At 50.4% G+C, this 23,695-nt stretch overlaps 1 protein-coding gene across 1 annotated transcript; it reads left to right on the forward strand.

Moving 5' to 3' along the window:
• Window positions 1-288: 288 nt before the first annotated feature.
• On the forward strand, window positions 289-15,030 carry SDE2 (SDE2 telomere maintenance homolog). Its single transcript, XM_053909441.1, has 7 exons — window positions 289-463; window positions 6,113-6,230; window positions 7,859-7,970; window positions 8,216-8,385; window positions 9,071-9,185; window positions 11,262-11,748; window positions 14,698-15,030. The coding sequence occupies exons 1-7, from the start codon at window positions 344-346 to the stop codon at window positions 14,917-14,919; spliced, it is 1,344 nt and encodes a 447-aa protein (XP_053765416.1). The 5' UTR covers window positions 289-343; the 3' UTR covers window positions 14,920-15,030.
• Window positions 15,031-23,695: the final 8,665 nt, after the last annotated feature.

The raw sequence follows: 23,695 nt of genomic DNA on the forward strand, positions 1-23,695 counted from the left end.
CCGCGGGCGGCGCCCCGCACCCGCCTTATCGCTCGCGGCCAGAGCGCTGGAAACCCGGCCCCGCGCGGCCTTTTATACGGGGTCCCCCGAGCCCCGCCCCAGCAACGTCTCCTAGCAACGCCTCGCCCGCGCGCTCCGGCGCCTTATCGGCCTCCTCCAGGCCTTTCCCGTTCCCCTCCCCCGCCGGCGCGGCGCGGCGCGAGGGCCCGGCCCACGTGACTGGCCCCAGGGGAGGGGCGGGGCGAGCGGCCGCTGTGGGGGCGGGGCGCTGAAGGCCCCGTGACGCCATAGAGGCGCGCCGGGCGCGTCGTGGCTCCTTCTCTCCCGGCAGTCGCTCGCTGAGATGGCGGAGGCTGCGGCGCTGGTGTGGGTTCGCGGCCCCGGCCTCGGGTGCCAGGCGGTGCGCTGTGCCTCGGCCTCGTGCTCCGTACGCGATGTGATCCGCCGGCACTGCCGGGATCAGGTGGGGTTCGAGCTCCCCGGGAGGAGGGAGACAGCGGCGGGCGGAGCGGGGCGGGGCGGGCCGGGCAGGGCTGGGTGACCAGGGTCTGGCGGGGGCGCGTCTCTTCCCTGGGGTTGTGTTTCTGGGGCTGAAGGCCCCCCAGTGCGAAGGTGCTTCGAGCTGATGCTGAGGCCTTGTTTTGCTTTTGTGTTGGGGTGGTGGGGTGGTGGTGGTTCTATCTCCCTCCAGAGCGGGGAGCAGCCCCTCCGCTCTCAGGCGCTCAGTCCTGCCCTCGGTCTGGACTCTCAGCGCCCCGGGGCATTGTTCCTCCGTGCGTTCAGGAGGCCGTTGGACCCGCTGGCTTCTGAGGCTCATTTCCTTACATTTCCCCTGCATGCACCCTATGCGTTTTGTCCCCTGATCACCCAGCCCGGTTAGCTCCAACCCGGGACAGAGTGCCCTGTCCAAACCCGGGCCACAGGATGGTGGCGGAGGGAGACGGGAAATGGGTTGGTAGGGTCTCTGGTCGAGGCCCAGCCCTCCCACTCGTGTCCTGGTGAGGGCGTGGGTTCGTGCGGTCTGTCGTTTAGATCTCTTCATTTGGCGGTCACATTTGTCCGTGCATATTTTTGAACACCTGTCACGGACTTGTCAAGTTCTGTGTGCGGTTTACTTAGTAGTCAAGCAAGCAGCTTTTACCAGCCGTAAACTGGTAAACCTTGAACCTGTTTGGTTCTTCGGTGGTCTCCCTGAATCTAATTTTAATTTTGGCACTTGATGGAGTCGTCTGTTTTTCTTTATAACCTCACGAAGTCCCTCTTTTCCCAGGCTGTTTCTTCTGCTTTGTTACTTACGGGCTTAACACATGTTAACACTGCAGTCTAAACCGAATTTGTATTTGGACCGGTTGCATGAGGAAGCAACACGTCTTTGCAAATAATGTGGTTTTTCAGCTTCCCCATTTGTTTTTCTACACTGCAGTCCAGTGTGAAAGCTGTCAGAGGTGTGTTCGGCCATCCAGGTGGGGAACTGTTTTACAAAATAGGTTTTAGTATCTCTGAAAATCTTATTTCATGAATAAGTGCAACATTAGTTTAGTGATTTTAATATCTCTGAAAATCTTAGTTCATGAATGTAGTACGAAATACATGGGATTTTTAATATCTCTGAAAATATTTCTTATCTCATGGCAGTTGATCCAAAATGACCAGAAAGAATAGGATCTTAATCATGAGAAGTATTGGAAAGAATAATTCTAAGTAAGAGGGGAGAAATATAAATGAAGGATTCAGTCGGGTGCTCAAGAAATATGACCGTGGCATGTGTGAACAGAAACAAGAAACTTATAAAAGGGCATTTGATGAGATACTGGAACAAATAAAAGTAGCTCAAGTTCACGTCTGTGCTTTTTATTTTTATTTATTTATTTATTAAAAAAAATTTTTTTTAACATTTATTTATCTTTGAGAGACGGAGCGAGACAGAGCATGAGCAGGGGAGGGGCAGAGACACAGGGAGACACAGAATCCGAAGCAGCTGCAGGCTCCCAGTTGACAGCACACAGCCTGACGCGGGGGCTCAAACTCAGGAACTGCGAGATCGTGACCTGAGCCCCCCAGGCGCCCCACGTCTGTCCTTTTTAAAGCCAAATTATTGGGACGCAGGATGAAGTCAGTGTTAGTTCCCACCGAGAGAGTAAAAATCTGTTGGCTGGTCTGCAGGCTAGGATAGCACAGATGAAGCCGGCTGCAGAGTTAATAGGAAATTTATTTCTCCCGGGGACCTGGTGCGGTTGTGAAATGTCATCGTGACTCCCTCGGCCGTCTCCTGCTTTCTGATTCACCGAGAAGCCTCGATCTAGAAAATTACAGACTACGAGACACTTTCCTGTTTGAAACGTTATCGGTAAGAATGAAGCATCCCACTCTTGCCCGGAGAATCTAAGTCCCTTTGATCCAGAGAAGCACTCTATCTGGATTTCCAGCCGGGGCGCAGGACTTCAGATTCGGAGTTCTGAACACGACATTCCACGTTTATCTTAACTTTGTGGTTTCCAAGGAGACAGGAGCCTGGATCTAATCTACTTCGTAGTCTGGACCTGATGTTGCCCCTTTTAGACACAGCTCAGCTCATTTTGAGTCTCTCAAAACGCTTTCATTTAAATTTCACCCAAATTCCACCCTTGCCCCAAATCCTGCAACAATTATTTTTGGTGGTGGTGGTGAGACACCCCTGCGAGTGCAATCCACCCCCCCCCCCCCACAGTGAGTCAATAAACTTGGCTTTGTTGAACTACTGGTCTGTCTCTGGTAGCCTCAGGCTTTGTGTTTGAAAAACTTGATAATGTGCAAAGGTTAAAGGCCCTTGAATTGATTCTAAATTTCCTTTGCTCTTGGTTTCTACTAGTGATTGTTGAAAGCATGTGACAAGTAGAAAATGCAATTTTGTTGATCAGTTGTCTTAACAAGCAGTTCTTGTTTGGAAATGGAGTGTGGTGTAAATAATTTTTCTGCTTTCGCATGAATGTCTTTTAAAGTTATTCAGAATTTTGGGGGCACCTAAGCGGCCCAGTCGGCGAAGCATCCAGCTTCGGCTCAGGTCATGATCTCACGGTTTGTGGGTTCAAACCCCACGTAGTCTCTGTGCTGATAGCTCGGAGCCTGGAGCCTGTTTTGGATTCTGTGTCTCCCTCTCTCTCTCTGCCCGTGCCCCGCTTGTGTTCTCTCTTTCTCGAAAATAAATGAGTAAATGTTAAAAATTTTAAAAAAAATTGTAATTACCCTCGCTTTGCCCAGTGTCCTGTCCCGTCTTCCCTACTGAATGGCTTACTTAGCGTTAGTTCTCTCTCCCCTGCATTTCCCAGTGTTTTCCCTTTTTCCTGGATCAGTCCTCCCAGTGCGCACACTTGAGCCCACATCCCTTCCAGCTGTCCCCTCATCTTCCCTGGTTTTCTTTATAGAAAATACTCTTGAACGTAAACCTCTCTCCTTCGGTACGTCCTCCAGTCGGGCTTCTGTGCCCATCACTCCAGCAGACCGACTCGCGCCTCCCGGGTCAAGGTCTTGTGTGTTGCCGTATCTGGTGATCAGTTTCCAGTCTTCCTCTCTCGTGGCCTCTCAGCTTCCGTGGGCACAGGCGACCGTTCCCTCCTTGGCATGCTTTGCTTACCGGTCCAGACGTCACCCTCGTTCTCTTCCACCTCACTAGCCTCCCTTCCAGTGTCTCTTGCTGCTTCCTCCTTATCTCCCTGGTCTCTAAACCTTAGAGTGGCCGGGCCGAGTTTTCTGATCCTTGTTCGGACTCTTCCTCCTCCCCCACGTGGGCAACTTCTTCCATTCTCAGGGCGGTAAGTACCATCGGTGTGTTGACGTCTCCCAGATGTTAAGACGTCTCCCAGATGTAAGGCTCCAGCCCAGCCCTCTGCCCCAGACTCCAGACTTGTGTCCCCACCGGGTTACCCCGCATCTCGCATGGCTATTAGGCCTCTCAAAGAAGCACACCCAGCATGAGACCAGTACTCTCCCCAAATACGTGCCGTCTCACTCTTCCCCTTAGACCAGATTTTTGGGCTCCTCTGTATTCCTCTGTTGATCTCACTGCCCTCACTCAGGGCACTAGGGCCCCTCACGGTCCTCATCACCTTCCGTCTACCACCCCTGGTGCAGATGGCCCTCGCGTCTCACCTGGATTGTCATGATAGCTTCTCGCTGACGTCTCTGCTTCTGTAGTCTCATTTCCAGTTCACCAGCTTGAGTGATCCTTTTTTTTTTTTTTTAATTTTAATGTTTTATTTATTTTTGAGACAGAGAGAGACAGAGCGTGAGCAGGGGAGGGGCAGAGAGAGAGAGGGAGACGCAGAATCCGAAGCAGGCTCCAGGCTCCGAGCTGTCAGCACAGAGCCCAACACGGGACTCGAACCCGTGAATTGCAAGATCATGACCTGAGCCGAAGTCGGATGCTTAACTGACTGAGCCACCCAGGCGCCCCATAGAGTGATCCTTAAAGACTATAACTCAGCTCTCAGTTTGTTCAAAACCCTGCAGTGGCTTCATTCAGAGTAAAACCAAAGTCCTTACAGTGGCTTCTAAGGCCTTCTCCTTCCCCTTTTGGAGATTTCTTCCAGCCACATCGGTGGGGTTGCTGTTCCATGCGTATCTAGGCTTATCCCTCCTGCCCGCCTTTGCATTTGGGCTCTCTGGAGTGCTGTCCCCCACGTGGCCTGTTCTCTCCCTTTGCTTAATTCTCTGCTCAAATGTCACTTGGCCCGAGAGGCTCCTCTTGACCACCTGTATGTAAAATGTATTACCACCATGCCCGTCTGCGTATGCTGCCCCTTCACTCTGCTCATCGCCATTTGACATAGTATGTACTTCGTGTGTTCGTCATGTGGGTTTCCCCGCTGGAGTGTAAGCTCCGTGAGGGAGGGTCTGTGTTCACTGTGTTATTCACTACAGTATCCCAGCGCTTAGAAAGTACCTGGCAAACAGTAGGGACTTAATATTTGTTGAATGAACAGATAGTTCCTGTTGAAATAGCTGTGTGGTGTGGTTCAGAGCGAGTGTTCGTTGTGTCTATTTTAGGAAGATACCAATCATGCACTTTAAAAAAAATTCTTAGAGCTTGTGTGCGCAAGCTGGGAAGGGGCAGAGGGAGGGGGAGAGAGAATCCCAAGCAGGCCCCACACTCAGCGAGGAGCCCGACACGGGACTTGATCTCACGACCGTGAGATCCTGACCTGAGCCGAAATCAAGAGTCCGACGCTCAATGGACAGAGTCACCCAGGCACCCCGCTAGTCATGCATTTTTCCTTTTGTTGGCGTTTGGTCTCTTAGCACTTGATATTACAGATTTTTTTTTTTTTCAACGTTTTTTATTTTATTTTTGGGACAGAGAGAGACAGAGCATGAACTGGGGAGGGGCAGAGAGAGAGGGAGACACAGAATCGGAAACAGGCTCCAGGCTCCGAGCCATCAGCCCAGAGCCTGACGCGGGGCTCGAACTCACGGACCGCGAGATCGTGACCTGGCTGAAGTCGGACGCTTAACTGACTGCGCCACCCAGGCGCCCCCAGATTTAATTGTGTACTTCGGAGGGTACTCCTCTGTTGTCTCACTTTATGGCATCACAGACTTGGTTAGAAAGACTTAACAGTTTATATATTTTTTATCTATCACTTGTTCTGAGAATTTTTGAGATACACGGAGCGGGCTTAGGGCTATGCCGGCTTCTGCTGTCAGTCGGGGACACGAGCAGAGATCACCGCCGCCAGCTGGCCCAGAATACTTACGGTCACTTCCAAACCTGTTCGGCCTGACATTCCCCGTTTACAAAAGTCAGGACAGAATGGGACTTGCAGAGTTACTGGGTCTGAGCCCCATACAGCTCCCTACCTTGGCTCTGGTTTCCCGCCAGAGAAGAAGGCAGCGGTTTTTATTTTCACCCGAAAGACAAAAAGTTCTCGTACGTATCATGGTGGGGTGTCAGGAAAAAATGGTGCGAAATGACTTTTTTCTTTCAGTAGTTTCGACTTTCCGTTCAGCAAATGCTCGTTGACCACTCGCTGTCTGCGTGTAACTGGAGTAAATGAAAAGATAACGGGCCAGGCCCCTTCCTGCAGGAAACTCGTATCGTCTCGTAAACAGCATTTAAAAACCCCAAACTTGTCTCTAGGACGTTCCAGTGGAATGCTTCTTTGTGAAGTGCGACGGATCGCTCACGGACACCAGCGACAGAGTGCGGCATGGCGCCGTCTATAGTCTGGAACCCAGGCTCCGCGGTGGCAAAGGAGGTAGGACAGGAGCGGCGGCTGCTCACCGTGGAGCCCCCACCTTGAGCCCCGTGCGTTAGATTCACCAGCTCCTTGGCCTCTGTAGTTTCCGGTTTTGTTTGCCTTCTGAAATCCTTTAGTTACTTACCTAGTTTTGAATATTTTCTCTTTTATTCCTTTTTTTTTTTTTTTTAAGTTTATTTGAGAGAGATCTCAAGCAGAGGAGGGGCGGGGGGAGGGGGGGAGAGAATCCCACACAGGCTCTGCACTGTCAGCACAGAGCCTGATGCGGGGCTTGATCTCACGAACCCCGAGGTCATCACCTCAGTCAGGATCAAGGGTTGGACGCTTAATTGACCGAGCCACCCAGGCACCCCTTTCTTTTATTCTTTTTGAGGACTATATTGTCTGATTAGTTTCTACCTTCGTCAGCAGGGTAACACTCGGGCAACCTAGGTTCTAAAACTTCGGGGAAGATTTGATGAGAGACGATCATTACTCTGTCCAGTTTGCTGAAGGAGGAACGTTAAAACAACTAAATCGGCTTGTGAAATAATAGTCATTTCCAGGTCGGGGTAGATTAAGAGGGAAAAGAAACTAAAAGAGCAAACGCTGAGAATTACCGTGGTTCTGGGTATTTCTCCTGATGTACTGGCCTGTAATCCCGAAGCTTTCTCAACACCTACCGTGATTTGGTGCGGTTTTCAGAGAGCTGGCACCGAATTACAATCATCCTGCTGCTGTTTGAAACTGTGTCCGTGAGAATGAAGCTTATCATATGAGCCAGTGACAACTTAAAATTGCTTTTCCTTTGAAACTCACTGCAAAATCTCACCATAAATTACTTCTTAATTTTTTTATTAAAATTTTTTCTAAGTATATTTAAGACCGAGAGAGAGTTGGAGCACCTGGGTGGCTCAGTCGGCTAAGCATTCGACTTTGACTCAGGTCATGATCTCGCCGTTGCTGGGTTCGAGCCCCGTGTCAGGGTCTGTGCTGACAGCTCAGAGCCTGGAGCCTGCTTTGGATTCTGTGTCTCCCTTTCTCTCTCTGCCGCCCCCCACCCCCCCCGCCACTCGCGTGCGTGCTCCCTCTCTCTCAAAAACAAAAAAAAATTTTTTTGAAAAATTAAAAAAGAGACAGTGGACACGTGAATGCAAACGGGGGAGGGGGCAGGGGCAGAGGGAAGGGAGAGGGAGAACCCCAAGCAGGCTCCACGTTGTCTGCACAGAGCCCAGTGTGGGCTCTGAATTCATGAACTGTGAGATCTTGACCTGAGCTGAAACCAGACGCTTAGCTGACTGAGCCACCCCACGGGCCCCTCACCATGAAGTTTTGTTTAAGTTCTTCATCCGGGAATCTTGGGATCTGTGGCACTGGGCAAAGCCCTCCGAAGAGCCCCAGTGGCGTGGATGCAGTGTTGCGGAGATCCAAAGGAAGGGCGAAGGTGTGAGGCTGAATCGAGTTTATCAGTACTTGTACCTGGGTGGGGTCCTGACATCCCTTTCTTTAAAAAAAAAAAAAAAAGAAAGAAAGAATGAAAGAGATCGTTTTTACTCTTGTGGCCGAACACCGTTTTCGCGAATTGGCCTTTACCCACCCCCTCGAACCCCCTCACCTGTTCTCTCCAAATGTGTGTATCTGCTCAGGGTTCGGATCTATGCTCCGCGCGCTTGGTGCTCAGATTGAGAAGACGACCAACCGAGAGGCTTGCCGGGACCTCAGCGGGCGGAGGCTGCGAGATGTCAACCACGAGAAAGCGTAAGACGCCCCCTGTTTTGGTTGTTTCCAAGAGAGCGGTGTTTTCTGTCGGTGGTGGTCGTGCGCGTGCCGTGCGTACGGAAACGTAGACTTGAAATGTTAGCGCTCTCATCCATCGCTCTCGACTTTCATCTCTCCCTGTCCGACGGAAAGTCACAGCACGCACGGGACGGGGCGAATTTGTCGCGGGGGAGGGGCTCTTTCTGCGTAAACGGGCGGGTGCGTGAGCGTCTCTCGCATCCCAGGATGGCCGAGTGGGTGAAACAGCAGGCCGAGCGAGAGGCTGAAAAGGAGCAGAAGCGTCTGGAGCGGCTGCAGCGGAAGCTGGCGGAGCCCAGGCCCTGCTCGGCCAACCCCGCCTACCAGCGGCAGTGCCACGAGATGGCCGAGCGCCTGGAGGACTCGGTCCTCAAAGGTGAGAAGGAGTCACGCCGTCCCCCGAGGACCGGATGGAGGCCGGGGGGTGGGGGTCTCCACTCAGTGACAACCCACGCTCCTTACACCCCAGAACAGACGGCACACTCACACGGTATTTGTACTTGACTCCCGCGGGCCCCAGGTAAGAACCTCCTTGTGCTCGGTGGGGCTGTCCTGTGTCTTCAGGAGGAGTTGAGACCTCAGCACGTTTGTTTCTAGTTTTAGGTCAGTGTTTTTAATGGTATTTTAAGGAGAACGATGGTCCTCGGCTTCCGTGTGTGTTTTTTGTATCCAGAGCGTTAATGCTGGGGCCGTTGGGGGTTCGGCTGAATAAGAAGGAATCTTTTCAGTCAGGAGGTTATGACAAAGTGATACCCAAGTAATGTGTACAAGGGGGCAGACCAGCAGGCGTGGGGAGGCCGGACACGAACCTGTCCGTGTCAGGGCTGCAGACTGGATGCCGGTGTTTTCCAACCTGCTTCCAGAGCCGGGATGCTCAGTGCTTAGCTCCGTGTAAATTTGAGGTGACTCTCACAGTAACCGTAGCAAACCTTGGTCCGATAAGAGACTAGATCCGGAGCTTTGGATGACAACGCAGTTGTCTTGTAGTCCGTACTGGGTATGACTTCTTTAATTGTCCTTACTCCTGACAGCGTAACTGAGTTGTTAACACTTGTGGTTAGGTATGCAGGCTGCTTCCAGCAAGGTGGTGTCGGCGGAAATTGGGGAGAGTCGGAAACGACCCAACAAATCAAAAACGGACAGAGGAGCCAGTTCAGGGAAGAGGAAATGCTTTTGGTAAGCATATGCTTCGTTTTCATCGCGAAGAGATCTGTGCAGACTGACGCATTTCCTTCTTGTCTGTCTGGCGTAAACACTTGTAGTTTTTCATTTTTATTTATTTATTTTTTAAGTTCACTTATTTATTTTGAGGGGGGGGAGGGGAGGGGGAGGGGAGGGAGAGAGAAGGAGAGAGAGAGAATCCCAAGCACTGGCAGTGCAGAGCCCGACGTGGGGCTTGAACCCGTGAACTGTGAGATCTCGACCTGAGCCGAAATCAAGGGTCGGACACTTATCCGACTGAGCCACCCAGGCGCCCCTGGCATAAACACTTTTTAAGGTAATGTTTGAAGGGAGCTCAGAAATTTCCAGAATGCTTCGGTCTTCAAGTCTGCACGGTTGTCACGCTGGACACACCACTCGTGGCTTCTGCCTCGAGTACCAGGCATGCCGTCTAAAGGAGCAGGGTTTTTTTTACAGTGAAAGATCACCCGAAAGTAAGTTTATACTTGAATTACTGTTTGGCGTTGAAAGAGTTAACTTTCAGACATTCTTGGTGGAAGCTGTACTTTCTGGATTGTTCTGTCTTCTCTGTGGTTTTTCACGGTCGTTACTGACGTGTTTGGCCGCTGCCCGACCTCTCCTGGCCGCTTGTGCACTTGCCGCTGGAAAGCACAGTGGTGCCTTTTCTTGTCCGTCCCCGGGAGCTCTCCCGCCCTTCCCACTTGGTCCTCCGGTTACTAGTTCTAGAAAATCCCTTGGGCCGAGTTCTAGAAAATCCGTCCAGATGGATCTTGCTTCCTTGTTGGCTTCCGCCTTGGGGATAGAAAGAAAATTATTAACCGAAGACCACGTGACTCTGCGAGTCCAGCATAGAATCTGGGGTGTTCTTTGTGAAATAGGAACCAAGCGTTCTTGAGAGAAAAGGTAGCGGTGTCGTGTGTTGGGGCAACGGCTAGCGAGACAGAGACAGTGTGAGCAGGGAAGGGGCAGAAGGAGAGGGAGAAAGAGAGAGGATCCCAAGCAGGCTCTTCGATGTGGGGCTTGAACTCACGAACCGCGAGATCATGACCTGAGCCAAAATCAAGAATCGGATGCTTAACCGACTGAGCCACCCAGGCGCCCCGAGATACAATTTATATATGCCAAAGTTCATACGTACTGATTGAATAGTTGTGTGAGTGTTGAAAAATCGTGTAACCGCTACCAAAATCAAGATACAGAATATCGCATTTCCCTAAAAATTGCCGGTGTGCCCCTTCACGGTTAGTTCCCGTGCCCCCAACCCCGAACCCCGCTGATCTGTGGTGTGTTTGTTCTGATGGTTTTGTCTTTCTGGGGGTGTCCCACAGCCCTGCGTGTCTGGCTTTTCTCACTTAGCGCGATGCTTTGCAGCCCGTGGCTGGGATTGTATGCGTCATTCGTTCCTCCTTAGTGCCAAGTATTATCTTTTCTATCTCTCCGTTCTCCTGTCGATAGCTTGGGAAGTTTCCAGTTTGGGGCAATTACAGACTTTCCTTTTAACTGCTTGTTGTCTTATCTAGTTTCTAACACTTGAGATTTCATAGGAGATAGGAAAAATAGCTTTAGACAAAATCACTTTTGCTCTAAGAGATTCACGCCTTTATTAAAGAGGAGTCCTGGGGCGCCTGGGTGGCTCAGTTGGTTAAGCGGCCGACTTTGGCTCAGGTCATGATCTCACAGTCCGTGAGTTCGAACCCCACGTCGGGCTCTGGGCTGACAGCTCGGAGCCTGGAGCCTGTTTCAGATTCTGTGCCTCCTTCTCTCTCTGACCCTCCCCTGTTCATGCTCTGTCTGTCTCTGTCTCAAAAATAAATAAATATTAAAAAAAAAATTTTTTTTTAAATAAAGAGGAGTCCTTCTCGGATCTTTAGGACAGGGGGTTCCAGGCGGGTTCCGGTCGTAACTGAATCTCGCCATCTGTTTATCCCCGGGAGTATCTTCTGGAACTTACCTGCCCTCCATCTCCAGCGAGCAGATACTTGGATCCGACAGGGCCCGCTCCCTGGACAGGCGGGGGCTCTGTCCCACATAGAAGCTGGGGGTGGTGTCACGCCTTTCTGTCCCCTGCAGGTTGGGCACGGAAGGACTAGAGACCGCGGAGGAGTCCAGCTCAGAGACCTCGGATGGCGACGGGGAAGAAGCTCCCGGCACTTCAGGAGTGAGCTTCCACACTCCCAGAAACGGCGATGGCGCTGAGGCGGCAGCCGAATCTGCCGGCAGCTGTCCAAGGGCGGGCGTGCAGGCTGCGGACTCTAGGCCGCCGCAGGCGCCCGGGCCAGGCTCTGGGTGTGCAGTCTCCGCAGACGCCGGGCCGGGCCGGACCTCCGCTGGGGGGCGCGAGCAGGGGACCGTGGCCGTGGAAACAGAGAAGAGCCTGGAGCAGGGAGGGGCCGGGGGCGAGGAGCCCGCAGAAGAGGGGGCGGCCGGGGCAGGACCGACCGAAGAGACACAGGCACAGACACAGGAGGCGACTGACCCGGCTGCCGAGGTAGCGCCCGGAGAGTGCGGGGGAAGCGCGCCCGTGACCAAACCGGAGGACGGCCGGTCAGGAAACACGGTAAGTGATTGGGGTCCCGTCTCCGGCCACGTCAGCCTTACGGCCTCAGTAAGTCCTTGAAATGAAAACGTGCTTCCCCCCTGGGCTGCTTGGGGGAAGGTCTGTTAAATGACCAGCGGTGCGAGGAGTGAAGCTTGCCTAACCCCTCCGAAAATCCTAGATTGGTTTCTTTTCAAGTCTGGGGTGTGTGTCATTTTGCCACGGGGCGGTGTCCCTGGTTCCCTAGTTTATCGGTCCTAAGCTGCGCATTTACCATTTTAGTAATCTGTGAATTTGGACACATGTCACGTATCACAGTTTAGTTGGTATCGGTTATCCTTTTTTTTTTATGTTTATTTTTGAGAGAGTGCAGGCGCCCACGCCCGAGTGGGGCAGGGGCTGGGAGGGGGACACAGAGGGTCCGAAGCGGGTTCCACACTGACAGCAGCGAGCCCGACGCGGGGCTTGAACTCACGAGCCGCGAAATCACGAACGGAGCCAACCGCTGACGCCCAACGGACGCAGCCCCCCAGGCGCCCCTGTTTACTCTTTGTCGATAACGTAGACGATAACGAGGCGTGATGCGGCAGATGGCATTTTAGAGGGGCTGAAACGTGCTCATTTTCTAGCACCGAATCCCCGGTTGCTTTGTTTCTTTCTCGCGTGCGAGACTGTTGGGACAGTTGGCGTCAGCGGGATGTGACGCTCTCTCCGCAGGGAGAGGGGCAGCTGCCTTCTAATTTGTCTTCGCATCTTAAGCTCTGCATCCCGCCATCAAAGGATGGTTTTCGCTGCGCACAGTGTCCCTCCGGTTGTTCAGGACTCACGGCCTTCAGTGGACCAGCTTCCAGGAAGACTCTTCAGCGTTTACCGTTTGATCTAATAACGATTTGCTTTTTAGACTAGACGCACCCGGAACTACCTGCTGTCCTTCGGTAAACACGAAGCCTTTCGTTATTTGTTTAACCAGCACCTTCCCTGCCCTCAATTACAAAGCAGGAAGGCATCGATTGCATTCTCTAGGGAGGACAGTGGAATTGTTTATGCAAAGGGCTTTTTTTTTTTTTTTTCAACGTTTTTTTTTTTTTTTTTTTTTTTTTTTATTTATTTTTGGGACAGAGAGAGACAGAGCATGAACGGGGGAGGGGCAGAGAGAGAGGGAGACACAGAATCGGAAACAGGCTCCAGGCTCCGAGCCATCAGCCCAGAGCCTGACGCGGGGCTCGAACTCACGGACCGCGAGATCGTGACCTGGCTGAAGTCGGACGCTTAACCGACTGCGCCACCCAGGCGCCCCTATGCAAAGGGCTTTAATTTGGCTCTCACGCCATCTCTGCAGGGGTCAGCCTGTAGCTTTTGTGTTACTCTTTTTTTATGTTTACTTTTGAGACAGAGAGACGGAGTGTGAGCGGGAAGGGGCAGAGAAAGAGAGGGAGACACAGAATCCCAAGCAGCCTCCAGGCTCCGACAGCTCGGAGCCCAACACGGGGCTTGAACTCATGAACTTTGAGATGGTGACCTGAGCCGAAGTCGGCCGCTCGCCTGACTGAGCCACCCGGGCGCCCCTATAGTATTCTTATATATTGGAAGCTTTTTCCTGTCTGAAGTCATAGAAACGTGAGTAAAGGGATATTTTAGGCATAAGATAAGGAGTAAGACCCGGTTGACTTCTTTGAGCCTTCAGTCATGGAAACTGTTCTTGGTGGGGAGGTACCGATGTGTTTCTCACCACCATGTGCAGCCGTAGGTGGTGATTTAGGATTTGGCCAGAAATAATGAAACCAAGATTTACTCCTGAAATCTACCAAAGTGGTTCTTTCTAAAAAATAAAGTTCAACAAGAAGAATTAAGATTCTGTCCCTAGAACTCTTGAACGATTGAAAAATAACTTACTGTGACGGAAAATTACTCTTCTTGAATATATATTTTTTATAATTTTTTTTAGTGTTGATTTATTTTTGAGAGAGAGACACACAGTGTGAGCAGGGGAGGGGCCGAGAGAGAGGGAGACACAGAATCGGAAGCAGGCTCCAGGCTCTGAGCCGTCAGCACACAGCCCGACACGGGGCTCGAACCCACGGACTGCGAGATCATGACCTGAGCCGAAGTCGGACGCTTCACCGACTGAGCCACCCAGGCGCCCCATTGAATATACTTTTTAAAAACTCCCGTATGTGAACATTTTTGCCTTTGCAGAGCGTCCCTGGCTAGAAGTATTTCCTTGCGTCTGGGAGTCTGGAAAGGCTGCCGGACGGCTCGAACGATTACAAGGCTGTTGAACCGTGTTTGGATTTGTTGAGTTATAAACGTGGGAACTCAGACAGTCTTGATCATTAAGTTAGAGAGCGTCAGGGTGATGGAATCAGAAGATGTGCGGGCCTGGAGTCTCATGAATGTTAAACTTTCCGAGGGTGCCACTCTTGGTTGTAACAGTGTGGGGCTGGGCTGGATGTGTCTTGGTGTTTGACCTACTGGAAAATCCAAAAAAGAAGAAAAGTCATATTAAGAATCTTGGGGGGGGGGGTGGTGCCTGGGTGGCTCAGTCGGTGAAGCGTCCGACTCTTGGTTTCGGCTCCGGTCATTATCTTGCAGTTTGAGAGTTCGAGCCCCGATTTGGGCCGACAGCGTGGAGCCTGCTTGGGATTCTCTCTCTCTCCCTCTCTCTCTGCCCCTTCCCCTCCCGCTCAGTCTCTCTTGAAATGAATACACTTAAAAAAGGGATCTGGGCATCTTGTAACTTCTGTGACTGTTCTGAATGCTTGTTTCTAAATGTACAGATGAGAAATTCATGGTCGTCAGTGTTCGTAATGAGAATCTGTGTGGAATGATATGTAGACGATTATTAAAATTCAGTAGCGAGATGCGGCTAATTAAATGAGAATTCCTTGATCAGCAGAGCACCGTGGACAGTTAAGGAGAGTCCTCAGGGGGAGGAGCTGGTTTTAAATACTTTCTTTTCTTTCCTCTCAGGATACTGGTCTGGCAACTCTAGATTTGCTGGCATTCACCTCTGCGGCGGAAATGGAGGCGCTGGGCTTGGACAGGCTCAAGAGTGAACTGACGGCCCGGGGGCTGAAATGTGGGGGCACCCTGCGGGAGCGGGCCGCCAGGCTCTTTTCTGTCCGCGGCCTGGCCAGGGAACAGATGGACCCCGCTCTGTTCGCCAGGCCGCCGAGGGGGAAGAAGAAATGAATGGCCCTGGCCGATAAACTCCTCCTGTATCGTCTGGCGTTTCTGACCTGCATAGTGGTGGCTCTTGGCCATTCTTCCTGTTGATATTAAAGCTGACTTTTTAATAACCCAGTTCCAACTCTCCTTTTGTTCGCTCTTTATAGAATTAATGTGTGAGACCGTCTGGGCCGGAAGTTTTCTTTGCGGGATGGGTTTTTATAACAGATTTCGTTTTCTTTAATACCTATAGGGCTGGTCGGCCTTTTGGTTTCCTCTTGTGTCGTTTAGGCAAGTCATACAGTTGACCCTTGAACATCACAGGTTTGGGAAGCATGGGTCCACAGGTATGTGGGTTTTTTTCAGTAAGTACAGCACAGCACTGTAAACGTATTTTAGGATTTTTCCCAGTAACGTTTTCTTCTCTCGAGTTCACTTTATTGTGAGAATGCCACCTGCAAAGTAGGTGTTCAGCCGCCGTTTATGTTCTCAGTCAGGCCTCCCGTCCACAGGAGGGTAGGGGTAGCCGGGGTATTTGGGGGCCGTCAAAAGCTATACACGGCTTTTCGGCTGCCCGGGGGTCGATGCCTCTAACCCCTGCATTGTTCAAGGGTCAGCTGTGTTTTCGAGGAGTTTATTCATTTGACCCAAGTTGTTAGTTTTTTGGACATAATTACTCATGGTGGTCCCTCCCTGTTTATTTATTTACTTTTTAATTTAAGTTTTCTTTAATTTTGAGAGGAAGGAAGGGAGAGAGAGTGTGCACAGGGGACGGGCAGAGAGAGGGAAAGAGAGGATCCCAAGCAGGCTCCGCGTTGCCAGGGCAGAGCCTGACACGGGGCTTGAACCCACGAACCGTGAGATCACGACCTGAGCCGAAATCAAGAGTTGGATGCTCAACTGACTGAGCCACCCAGGCGCCCCTAGGCCTTTCTCTGATACAAGTATTTAAAGTTACACGCTTCTCTTTAAGCACGGCTTTAGATTGGTGTTAGATTTATTTTGGGTTGATTATTTGGAAGTATATTGCCTACTTAACAGGGGTTTGTTTTCTTTCCCCTAAATATCTTACTGATTTGTGCTTTCATTCCATCAAGGTTGGAGAATATGTTTATGGTTTCAATCTTTGTAGTCTTACTCATGATATGACTCCATATATGGCCTGTCTTGCTGAGCGTTCCACATACACTTGAAAAAAAAATACGTTTTCCGAAACGGTGGGTGAATTTGTTCTGTAATACCAATTAGGTAATTAATACTAGCGTTCACATTTCTGTGTCTTCACAGATTTTTTTGTGTGTCATGTGTTGAGAGGTGTTCTAATCTATTGTGTTTGTGCCATGGTCCCGTTCCTCTAATTGTATCGATTTTACTCCATATCTGGAAGGTCTGTTACTAGGTTATGTTACATCCTATGAATGAATTGAGCATTTTGTTGTTACGAAACTTCCCTCTCTACCTCTGGTGACGTCCTTTGTTTCCAACTCCGCTGTATCTGATGTGAATTAGAGCTTCTCCGGCCTTCTGATGCCGTTTGCATACCTTTTTCTGTTCATTCACTTCTTACCTCTCTGTGTCTTTCTATTTAAAAGAAGGGAAATTCCTGTAGACCCCGTATACTTGGATCTCACACTTTTATCTGTTCTGGCCCTGCCACTTATTTATTTATGTCCTTATCACTTACAGATTTTTTTTTAGTTTTTAATTTCATTTATTTGTTTTTTCATTTACGCCCAAATTCGTTCGCATATCGTGCAACAATGATTTCAGGAGTAGATTCCTTAGTGCCCCTCCCCCATTTAGCCCATCTCTCCCCCCCCCCCCCCCTCCCGTAACCCTCGGTTTGTTCTCCATATTTATGAGTCTCTTCTGTTTTGTCCCCCTCCCTGTTTTTATATTATTTTTGTTTCCCTTCCCTTATGTTCATCTGTTTTGTCTCAAAAGTCCTCATGTGAGTGAAGTCATACGATTTTTGTCTTTCTCTGACTAGTTTCGCTTAGCATAATACCTTCCAGTTCCATCCACGTAGTTGCAAATGGCAAGATTTCATTCTTTTTGATTGCCGAGTAATACTCCATTGTGTGTGTGTGTGTGTGTGTGTGTGTGTGTGTGTGTGTGTGTGTGTTTGCACACCACATCTTTATCCGTTCATCCATCAGTGGACATTTGGGCTCTTTCCATACTTTGGCTCTTGTCGATAGTGCTGCTATAAACATGGGGGTGCGTGCGTCCCTTCGAAAACAGCACACCTGTATCCCTTGGATAAATGCCTAGTGGTGCAATTGCTGGGTCGTAGGGTAGTTCTCTTTTTAGTTTTTTAAGGAACCTCCATCCTGTCTTCCAGAGTGGCTGCACCAGCCTGCATTCCCAGACAGATTTTTAAAAAATAATATCTATACCCCACATGAGGTTCAAACTCACGACCCCAAGATCAAGAGTTGCATGCTCCACTGACTGAACCAGCCCGGTGCCCTAGGCTGAGCCTTTTTTGTGTGTTTATTAACATTAGATGTGATTATTGGTATAGTTCGATTTGGGTGTATCATTTTATTCTATTTTTTAAAAATGTTTATTTACCTTTGAGTGAGCACAAGCCGGGAGGGACAGAGGGGGGGACAGAGGATCCTGATGGTGGAGCTCGAACCCATGCACTGCCAGATCATGACCTGAGCCGAAGTCTGATGTTCAACTGACTGAGCCCCCTGGGTGTCCCTCGGTTTATCATTTTCTTGTTTTCTGTTTGGCTTAGTTTTTTATTTTAGAATTGCATTTTAACTTATTGGCTTTTTAGCTGTACTGTCTTCGCATAATTTTTTTAGCGGAGGCTCTAGAAGTTACAATATACATTCTCAGGTTTTCAGTCTACCTAGAGTTAATGTATCACTTCCCATAAAATGTGGAAATCTTGAGAAGTGCCTGGGGGGCTCAGTCAGTTTGGGTGTCCGACTTCGGCTCAGGTCATGATCTCACAGTTCGTGGGTTCGAGCCCCACGTCAGGCTCTGTGCCGACAGCTCGGAGCCTGGAGCCTCCTTTGGAATCTGTGTCTCCCTCTCTCTCTGCCCTTCCCCTGCTCACGCTCTGTCTCTGTCTCTCAAATACAAGTATTAAAAAAATTTTTTTTAATGTGGAAATCTTGCAACTGTATAGGTCTGTTTACCATCCCTGTCTTTTATGGTCTTGTTATGTATTTTAAATTAAGAGGAAAAGTCTTTTATATTTATGCACATATTTACCATTTCTGATGCTTTTCATTCCTACTTAGAGACCTGGTATCATTTCCCTTTGGCCTGAAGAAATTTTTTTTTTTTAATTTTTCTAATGTTTGTTTATTTTTGAGAGAGACAGAATGAGAGGGGCAGGGGCAGAGAGAGAGGGAGACCCTGAATCCAAAGCAGGCTCCGGGCTCTGAGCTGTCAGCACAGAGCCCGACACGGGGCTCGACTCACAGACCGTGAGATCATGACCTGAGCCGAAGTCGGACGCTTAACCGACTGAGCCACCCAGGCGCCCCTTTGGATCTGTAAACTTAATGCCATTAATCAGATTTGGGAAAATTGTGGCCGTTGTTTTTTCAGATTGTTTTTCTGTCCTATGTTTTCTCTCCCCTCCTTCAGAGACCTTGCCTACAAGGGCGCCAGCAGGCCTCTGTGTGGTCCCTTCCGTGCCTGAGTGTTCTGTACCCCGTTCCCACGCACACGTGCCTATCAACTTCTGCTGTGTAGAAGGTTCTCTGATGATCTCCTTTCCGTTCTGCTAAGCCCGTATAAGGAACTGACTGGATTTTGTGATTTTATATCTTTCAGTTCTACAATTTCCATTTTATGGATTTTTTTTTTTTTTTTTTAAGTTTCTGTCTCTCTGCCGGCACTTCCTGCCTTCACATTACCCGCATGATTTCCGGCACATCCCTGAGCACGGTTAGGACAGCTGAGTCCTCGCCTAACGATCGCGGACTCCCTTGTTTGCTCAGCCTGACTCTGGATTATCTCGGCGTCAGTCTTGGTGGCAATTCCTCACCCATGAGACGGCTTCAGATTCAGTCTTGGACGCGGTAAACGATGCGGAGAATCGGTTCTGTCCTGTGCCTCCCAGATGTCCTCGGTGTGCGAGTCCCCGGGGACGGTGCCCAGGGGTGGGGCCAAAGCTGTAAGAGTAGGAGACTTCCCTAGAGCCCTCGCCTCTTCTAAGTGTCAGCGCCCCTCCGGTCTCTGCCTGCTCCTGGTTTTCGGCAGTGTATTCAGCTGGGTTTTTATATCCCGTCTGGGGTCTATAGTTCATAGTCACGGGAGGGCCGGTGTTATAACCCTCTGTTATCGCACTACGGATGCGTGTGCGCCTGCATCGGTCTGCAAACTGCCAAGAGACGCGTAGATTTTGAGATCCGAAGGGGTCATTTGAACTTGGCGGAACCGTTCGGACACACCCGTTCTGAGTCTTAACTCGGTGGGATGAGACGGTGTGCCTGGTTTCGCGCGGACGCGCTCTCGTCCCGGGGAGAGCGACGCCTCTTAGTGTCGCGGTTGAGAGCGTAGATTCTGGAGACCCTGTGGTCCTGGCTCTCGCGCGGCTTCACTCGCCGTGTGGCTTTGGACACGTGAACTGGCCTCTCTTGGAATCAGGCCAGCCCCCTGTAAAAGGAGTAGGGGTAGGGTTGTGGTAGAGGGTACACAAGGTATAAACGTCCAGCGCTAAACCCTGCACAGCACTTAGAAGACACTCTCTAAGCTGTTGGTGTTATCTGATTTTTTTCTTTCTTTTTTTTTTTTTAATTTTTTTTAAACGTTTATTTATTTTTGAGACAGAGAGAGACAGAGCATGAACGGGGGAGGGGCAGAGAGAGAGGGAGACACAGAATCAGAAGCAGGCTCTAGGCTCCGAGCCATCAGCCCAGAGCCCGACGCAGGGCTCGAACTCGCGGACCGTGAGATCGTGACCTGAGCTGAAGTCGGACGCTTAACCGACCGAGCCACCCAGGCGCCCCAACTTTCTTTCTTTTTTTAAATTTATTTTGAGAGAGAGACAGAGAGTAGGGGACGGAGTGGGGGAGGGGCAGTGGGAGGGGGACAGAGGATCCCTAGCGGGCTCGGAACCCGACCCCGGGCTCGAAATCACGAACCGGGATCATGACCCGAGCCGCCCAGGCGCCCTACGTGATCTGATTTTGCAGACGATTTTCCTGAATGAAAGTCACTGCCGCGATGCCCTGCACAGAGGGGGCAGGAATTCTTGGTTGGCATTCCGCGACATGGTTGGGCAAAACGGGACAGCGGACGGCCCCGAATCAGATGACTTCGGAGGGATCACGGGGCTTCAAGTTTCAGAGAAAGAAAAACCCTTTTCTGCGATCCCCTGTGATCTGTAGATTCCCCCTGGGGCAGGTGAGAGTCTGCAAGGGGGAGCGAGGTGCGGACGTACGTCCAGCATCTGGCCCGACGTTTCCGAGGCCGAAACAAATCTTGGGATTGAGCTCAGGTGTCTACAGAGGGAATCGACCGAAGTTTCAAAAGGAAGTGCGTTTTTTGGTATTTCCAAGCATGTCTTGAGTATTTGTTTCATGGTGATAGAAAATCAACCTTTGTTGATAGAAACAACCAGAGGTTTTACTATGTTTTTCCTGGTTTCCGTTAATTGCTTTTAATTAATTAATTAATTAATTATTATTTTTACTATATCTGAACTCCCCTCCCTTCCCTTTTTTGTAATGGCTCAGGTTTTTATTTGGGCCCAAATGAGTGTTCATCGTTTGGCTGCCTGAAGTCTGGCCAGGCCTTTAATTCTTTATTTTTGTCTTTGGTCCTCTGGTATTCCTAATTTATTTTTCTTTTTTAATATCAGGAGTATGTGAGTGGTGCACTTTCTGAACCCTCACATGGCCGGCGTTCTGTTGGTTCGCACAGGCAAGGCCTTGACTGGGGCATCCAAACCTTGGCTTTCAAACGCCCAGATGTTTGCTATTGTTTTTCGGTGTCAGGGAAGAGGAAGAAGCTTTATGCCTGTTTCTGAGTGTCATTTCTGTTTCATTACATACGGTGTGAGTTTTTCTCCTTAGACACTTCTATATTTTCTTTCTCTTTCAATCAAAAAAGGTCACCAGGTGGGGCACCTGGGTGGCTCGGTCGGTTAAGCGTCAGGCTAACTTCGGCTCAGGTCACCATTTCGCGGTTCGTGGGTTCGAGCCCCGCGTCAGGCTCTGTGCCGACAGCTCGGAGCCTGGAGCCTGCTTCGGATTCTGTGTCTCCCTCTCTCTCTGCCCCTCCCCCACTTGCGCTCTGTCTCTCAAAAATGAAAAAAACATTAAAAAGTCGCCAGGTTATTTCTAGGCGTGGTCTCTTCCTTAATAGTTCTTAGTATCGGGTGACCCTTTTGAGGTTTCAAGACTGGCCTTATTTTAGACCATTTTTTTCCTACTACTCAATTGTTGCTTTTTTCTCTGCTCTGTTCCCACGGAACCTGAGTTTTCTGTCGCATCCAGTCTGCCGTTTACCACTCTTCATGTCCTTGCCGATTCAACAGATTTTTTCCCATAGAAAATCTTTCTCCCTTCAGATCGGACCTGGTCACGCTGGCTTTGGTCTTATAAATGTGCATGTACACGCTGGGCTTGGCGAATCTCTTTCTTTATTTCTTTTTTCTTTCTTTCTTTCTTTCTTTCTTTCTTTCTTTCTTTCTTTCAATTTTTAAATGTTTATTTAAAATTTTAAATGTTTTTATTTATTTTTGAGAGAGAGAGAGACAGAATGTGAGTCGGGAAGGGGCAGAGAGAGGGAGACCCAGAATCCGAAGCAGGCTCCAGGCTCCGGGCTGTCAGCACAGAGCCCGACGCGGGGCAAGCACCCACGAACGGCGAGATCATGCCCTGAGCCGAAGTTGGTCGGACGCTTAACCAGATCTTGTTTCTTTCATGGGGACACGTTTCCTCTCATCCCTCAAGTTGATCTCTTTGCAAATACCCTTTTTTTTTGTTTAACATGTCCACCTGTCCACGAATGGAGGTCTTTTGGGAGGAGATAGACGTCCAGGAGATCCTCTGGGGGCCTGTGCAGAAGTGGGCAGGAAGGGTCCAGACGCAGGACTCCCATGGAAGGCGAGGGAAGAAGGGAGGCCAGTGTAGGAGGAGTCCCAGACTGCAACGCATTTCCCAGGAAGGTTCGGCCAGGCCGACGAAGGAGCCTCCGGCCAAAGTGACCTGTCGGAAGGGGCATCTTGCTTGCTGGGGCTGCCTCAGTGCTGCCGCCGTGCTGACTGGCCGGAAAGCGTCGGCCCAAAGTGTGGCCCTGGTGGACCAAATCCTGCCTTTCCCACCTTGTAGTAGCGTTTTCTCAAACGAGCTACGTAAACTTTCCGAGCATCCGGTCCCTAAACCTGCCACGAGATGGGGGTCCTATCCGTTCTCGGCTCCCGAGGCTTAAATAAGATTGTAGGTAAATGCTTGACAGCTTGTGGGTGCTCAATAAACAGAAGGTGCCGGAGTATTCTGGGGACCACCGTCGTCCGATGGAAAAGCTGCGTGAGCCGCACACGTAATCTGAAATTTTCCCACAGTCACGTTAAAGAGTACAGGGGCGCTGGTTAATTAAGCATCCGACTGCGGCTCAGGTCGTGATCTCGTGGTCTGTGGGTTCGAGCCCCGCGTCGGGCTCTGGGCTGACGGCTCGGAGCCTGGAGCCTGCTTGGGATTCTGGGTCTCCCTCTCTGTCTGCCCCTCCCCTGCTCATGCTCTCTCTCTCTCTCTCTCAAAAATAAACAAACATTAAAAAAATTAAATAAAAAAAGAAAACGAACATTTTATTGAACCCAATATATTCAAAATATCATTTCAACATGTAATCAATATAAGACAATAATAAGATAGTTCGCTTTTTTTGTTTGTTTTGTTTTGGTACTAAGTCTTTGAAATCTGGTGTGTTTCACTCAGTCCGGACTAGCCGCTGCCCTTTCCCATCTGCCAATGCTCCCTACTAGTTATCTTACTTATCAAATATCCCTCTCCCCCCACGGAGAATAAGCTCCATTCATGGCAGAGATTTTTGCCTGCTTCGTTCATGCCGGGTAATATTTATTGAACGAGGGAACGTACTGTTGGACTAATGTGATGTATCCTATAAGGCGACAATAGAATTCCAAATATTCTCCCCGTTCATCAGTGGATCACCCGGCCCATCCACGGGGTGTGTTTGAAACCTGCGCCTGCCGACATGGGATGCCTTGGACGGCTGTTGAGGAAAATGACCGGAACTGCATGGTTTACCGAAAGCAAATCCGAGAGCAGCCCAAGCGCCCGTGTGAGAGGCTGTCCTACACGCAGCAAGGGGTCTCCATTCGCCGCCCAGCTCTGCGAGGAAGGCAGGCCCTTGTTGCCAGCAGGGGGAGCTGGGCGCCTACAAACGGGATCGGCAAGCGAGGAGGGGCTGGCGGCGGGGAGGGTCCCTCAGACCCTCAGACCCACCGTCCCCCACACAGAATAAGGGACAGCTTACGGTTAGAGGCGGCCGGCCTGGACTGGACCAGACTCAGTCCTTCCTGGCTCTTGGATTCTCCCAGTTCCCCTCTGCCTCCGCGCCGCAGCCGTGAACCCATCATTTACAGTCCCCCCCAAACCTCTGCTTCTCCATAAATGCTTCCTTCCTACTCACTTACTCTTGTTTTCTGCTGGAGGAATTTGCATATTCGACAACCGCTTCCTTTTTGTGTTATAAAACATATTGGGGGGCGGGGCGCCTGGGGGGGCTGCTCAGTGGGTGAAGCTTCCGACTGCGGCTCAGGTCATGATCTCCCGGTGGTTCGTGCGTTCGAGCCCCG

This window comes from Panthera pardus, unplaced genomic scaffold (genome assembly GCF_024362965.1).
Source record: "Panthera pardus isolate Hobbes unplaced genomic scaffold, ASM2436296v1 HiC_scaffold_21, whole genome shotgun sequence".
Classification (NCBI taxonomy): domain Eukaryota; kingdom Metazoa; phylum Chordata; class Mammalia; order Carnivora; family Felidae; genus Panthera; species Panthera pardus.

Excerpts from the sequence above, each read along its gene's own strand:
- SDE2 (XM_053909441.1), top strand. The coding sequence starts at position 344 with ATGGCGGAGGCTGCGGCGCTGGTGTGGGTTCGCGGCCCCGGCCTCGGG. Across the intron at positions 464-6,112 it reads GCCGGCACTGCCGGGATCAG|GACGTTCCAGTGGAATGCTT; the intron begins GTGGGGTTCGAG and ends ACTTGTCTCTAG. Across the intron at positions 7,971-8,215 it reads GATGTCAACCACGAGAAAGC|GATGGCCGAGTGGGTGAAAC; the intron begins GTAAGACGCCCC and ends CTCGCATCCCAG.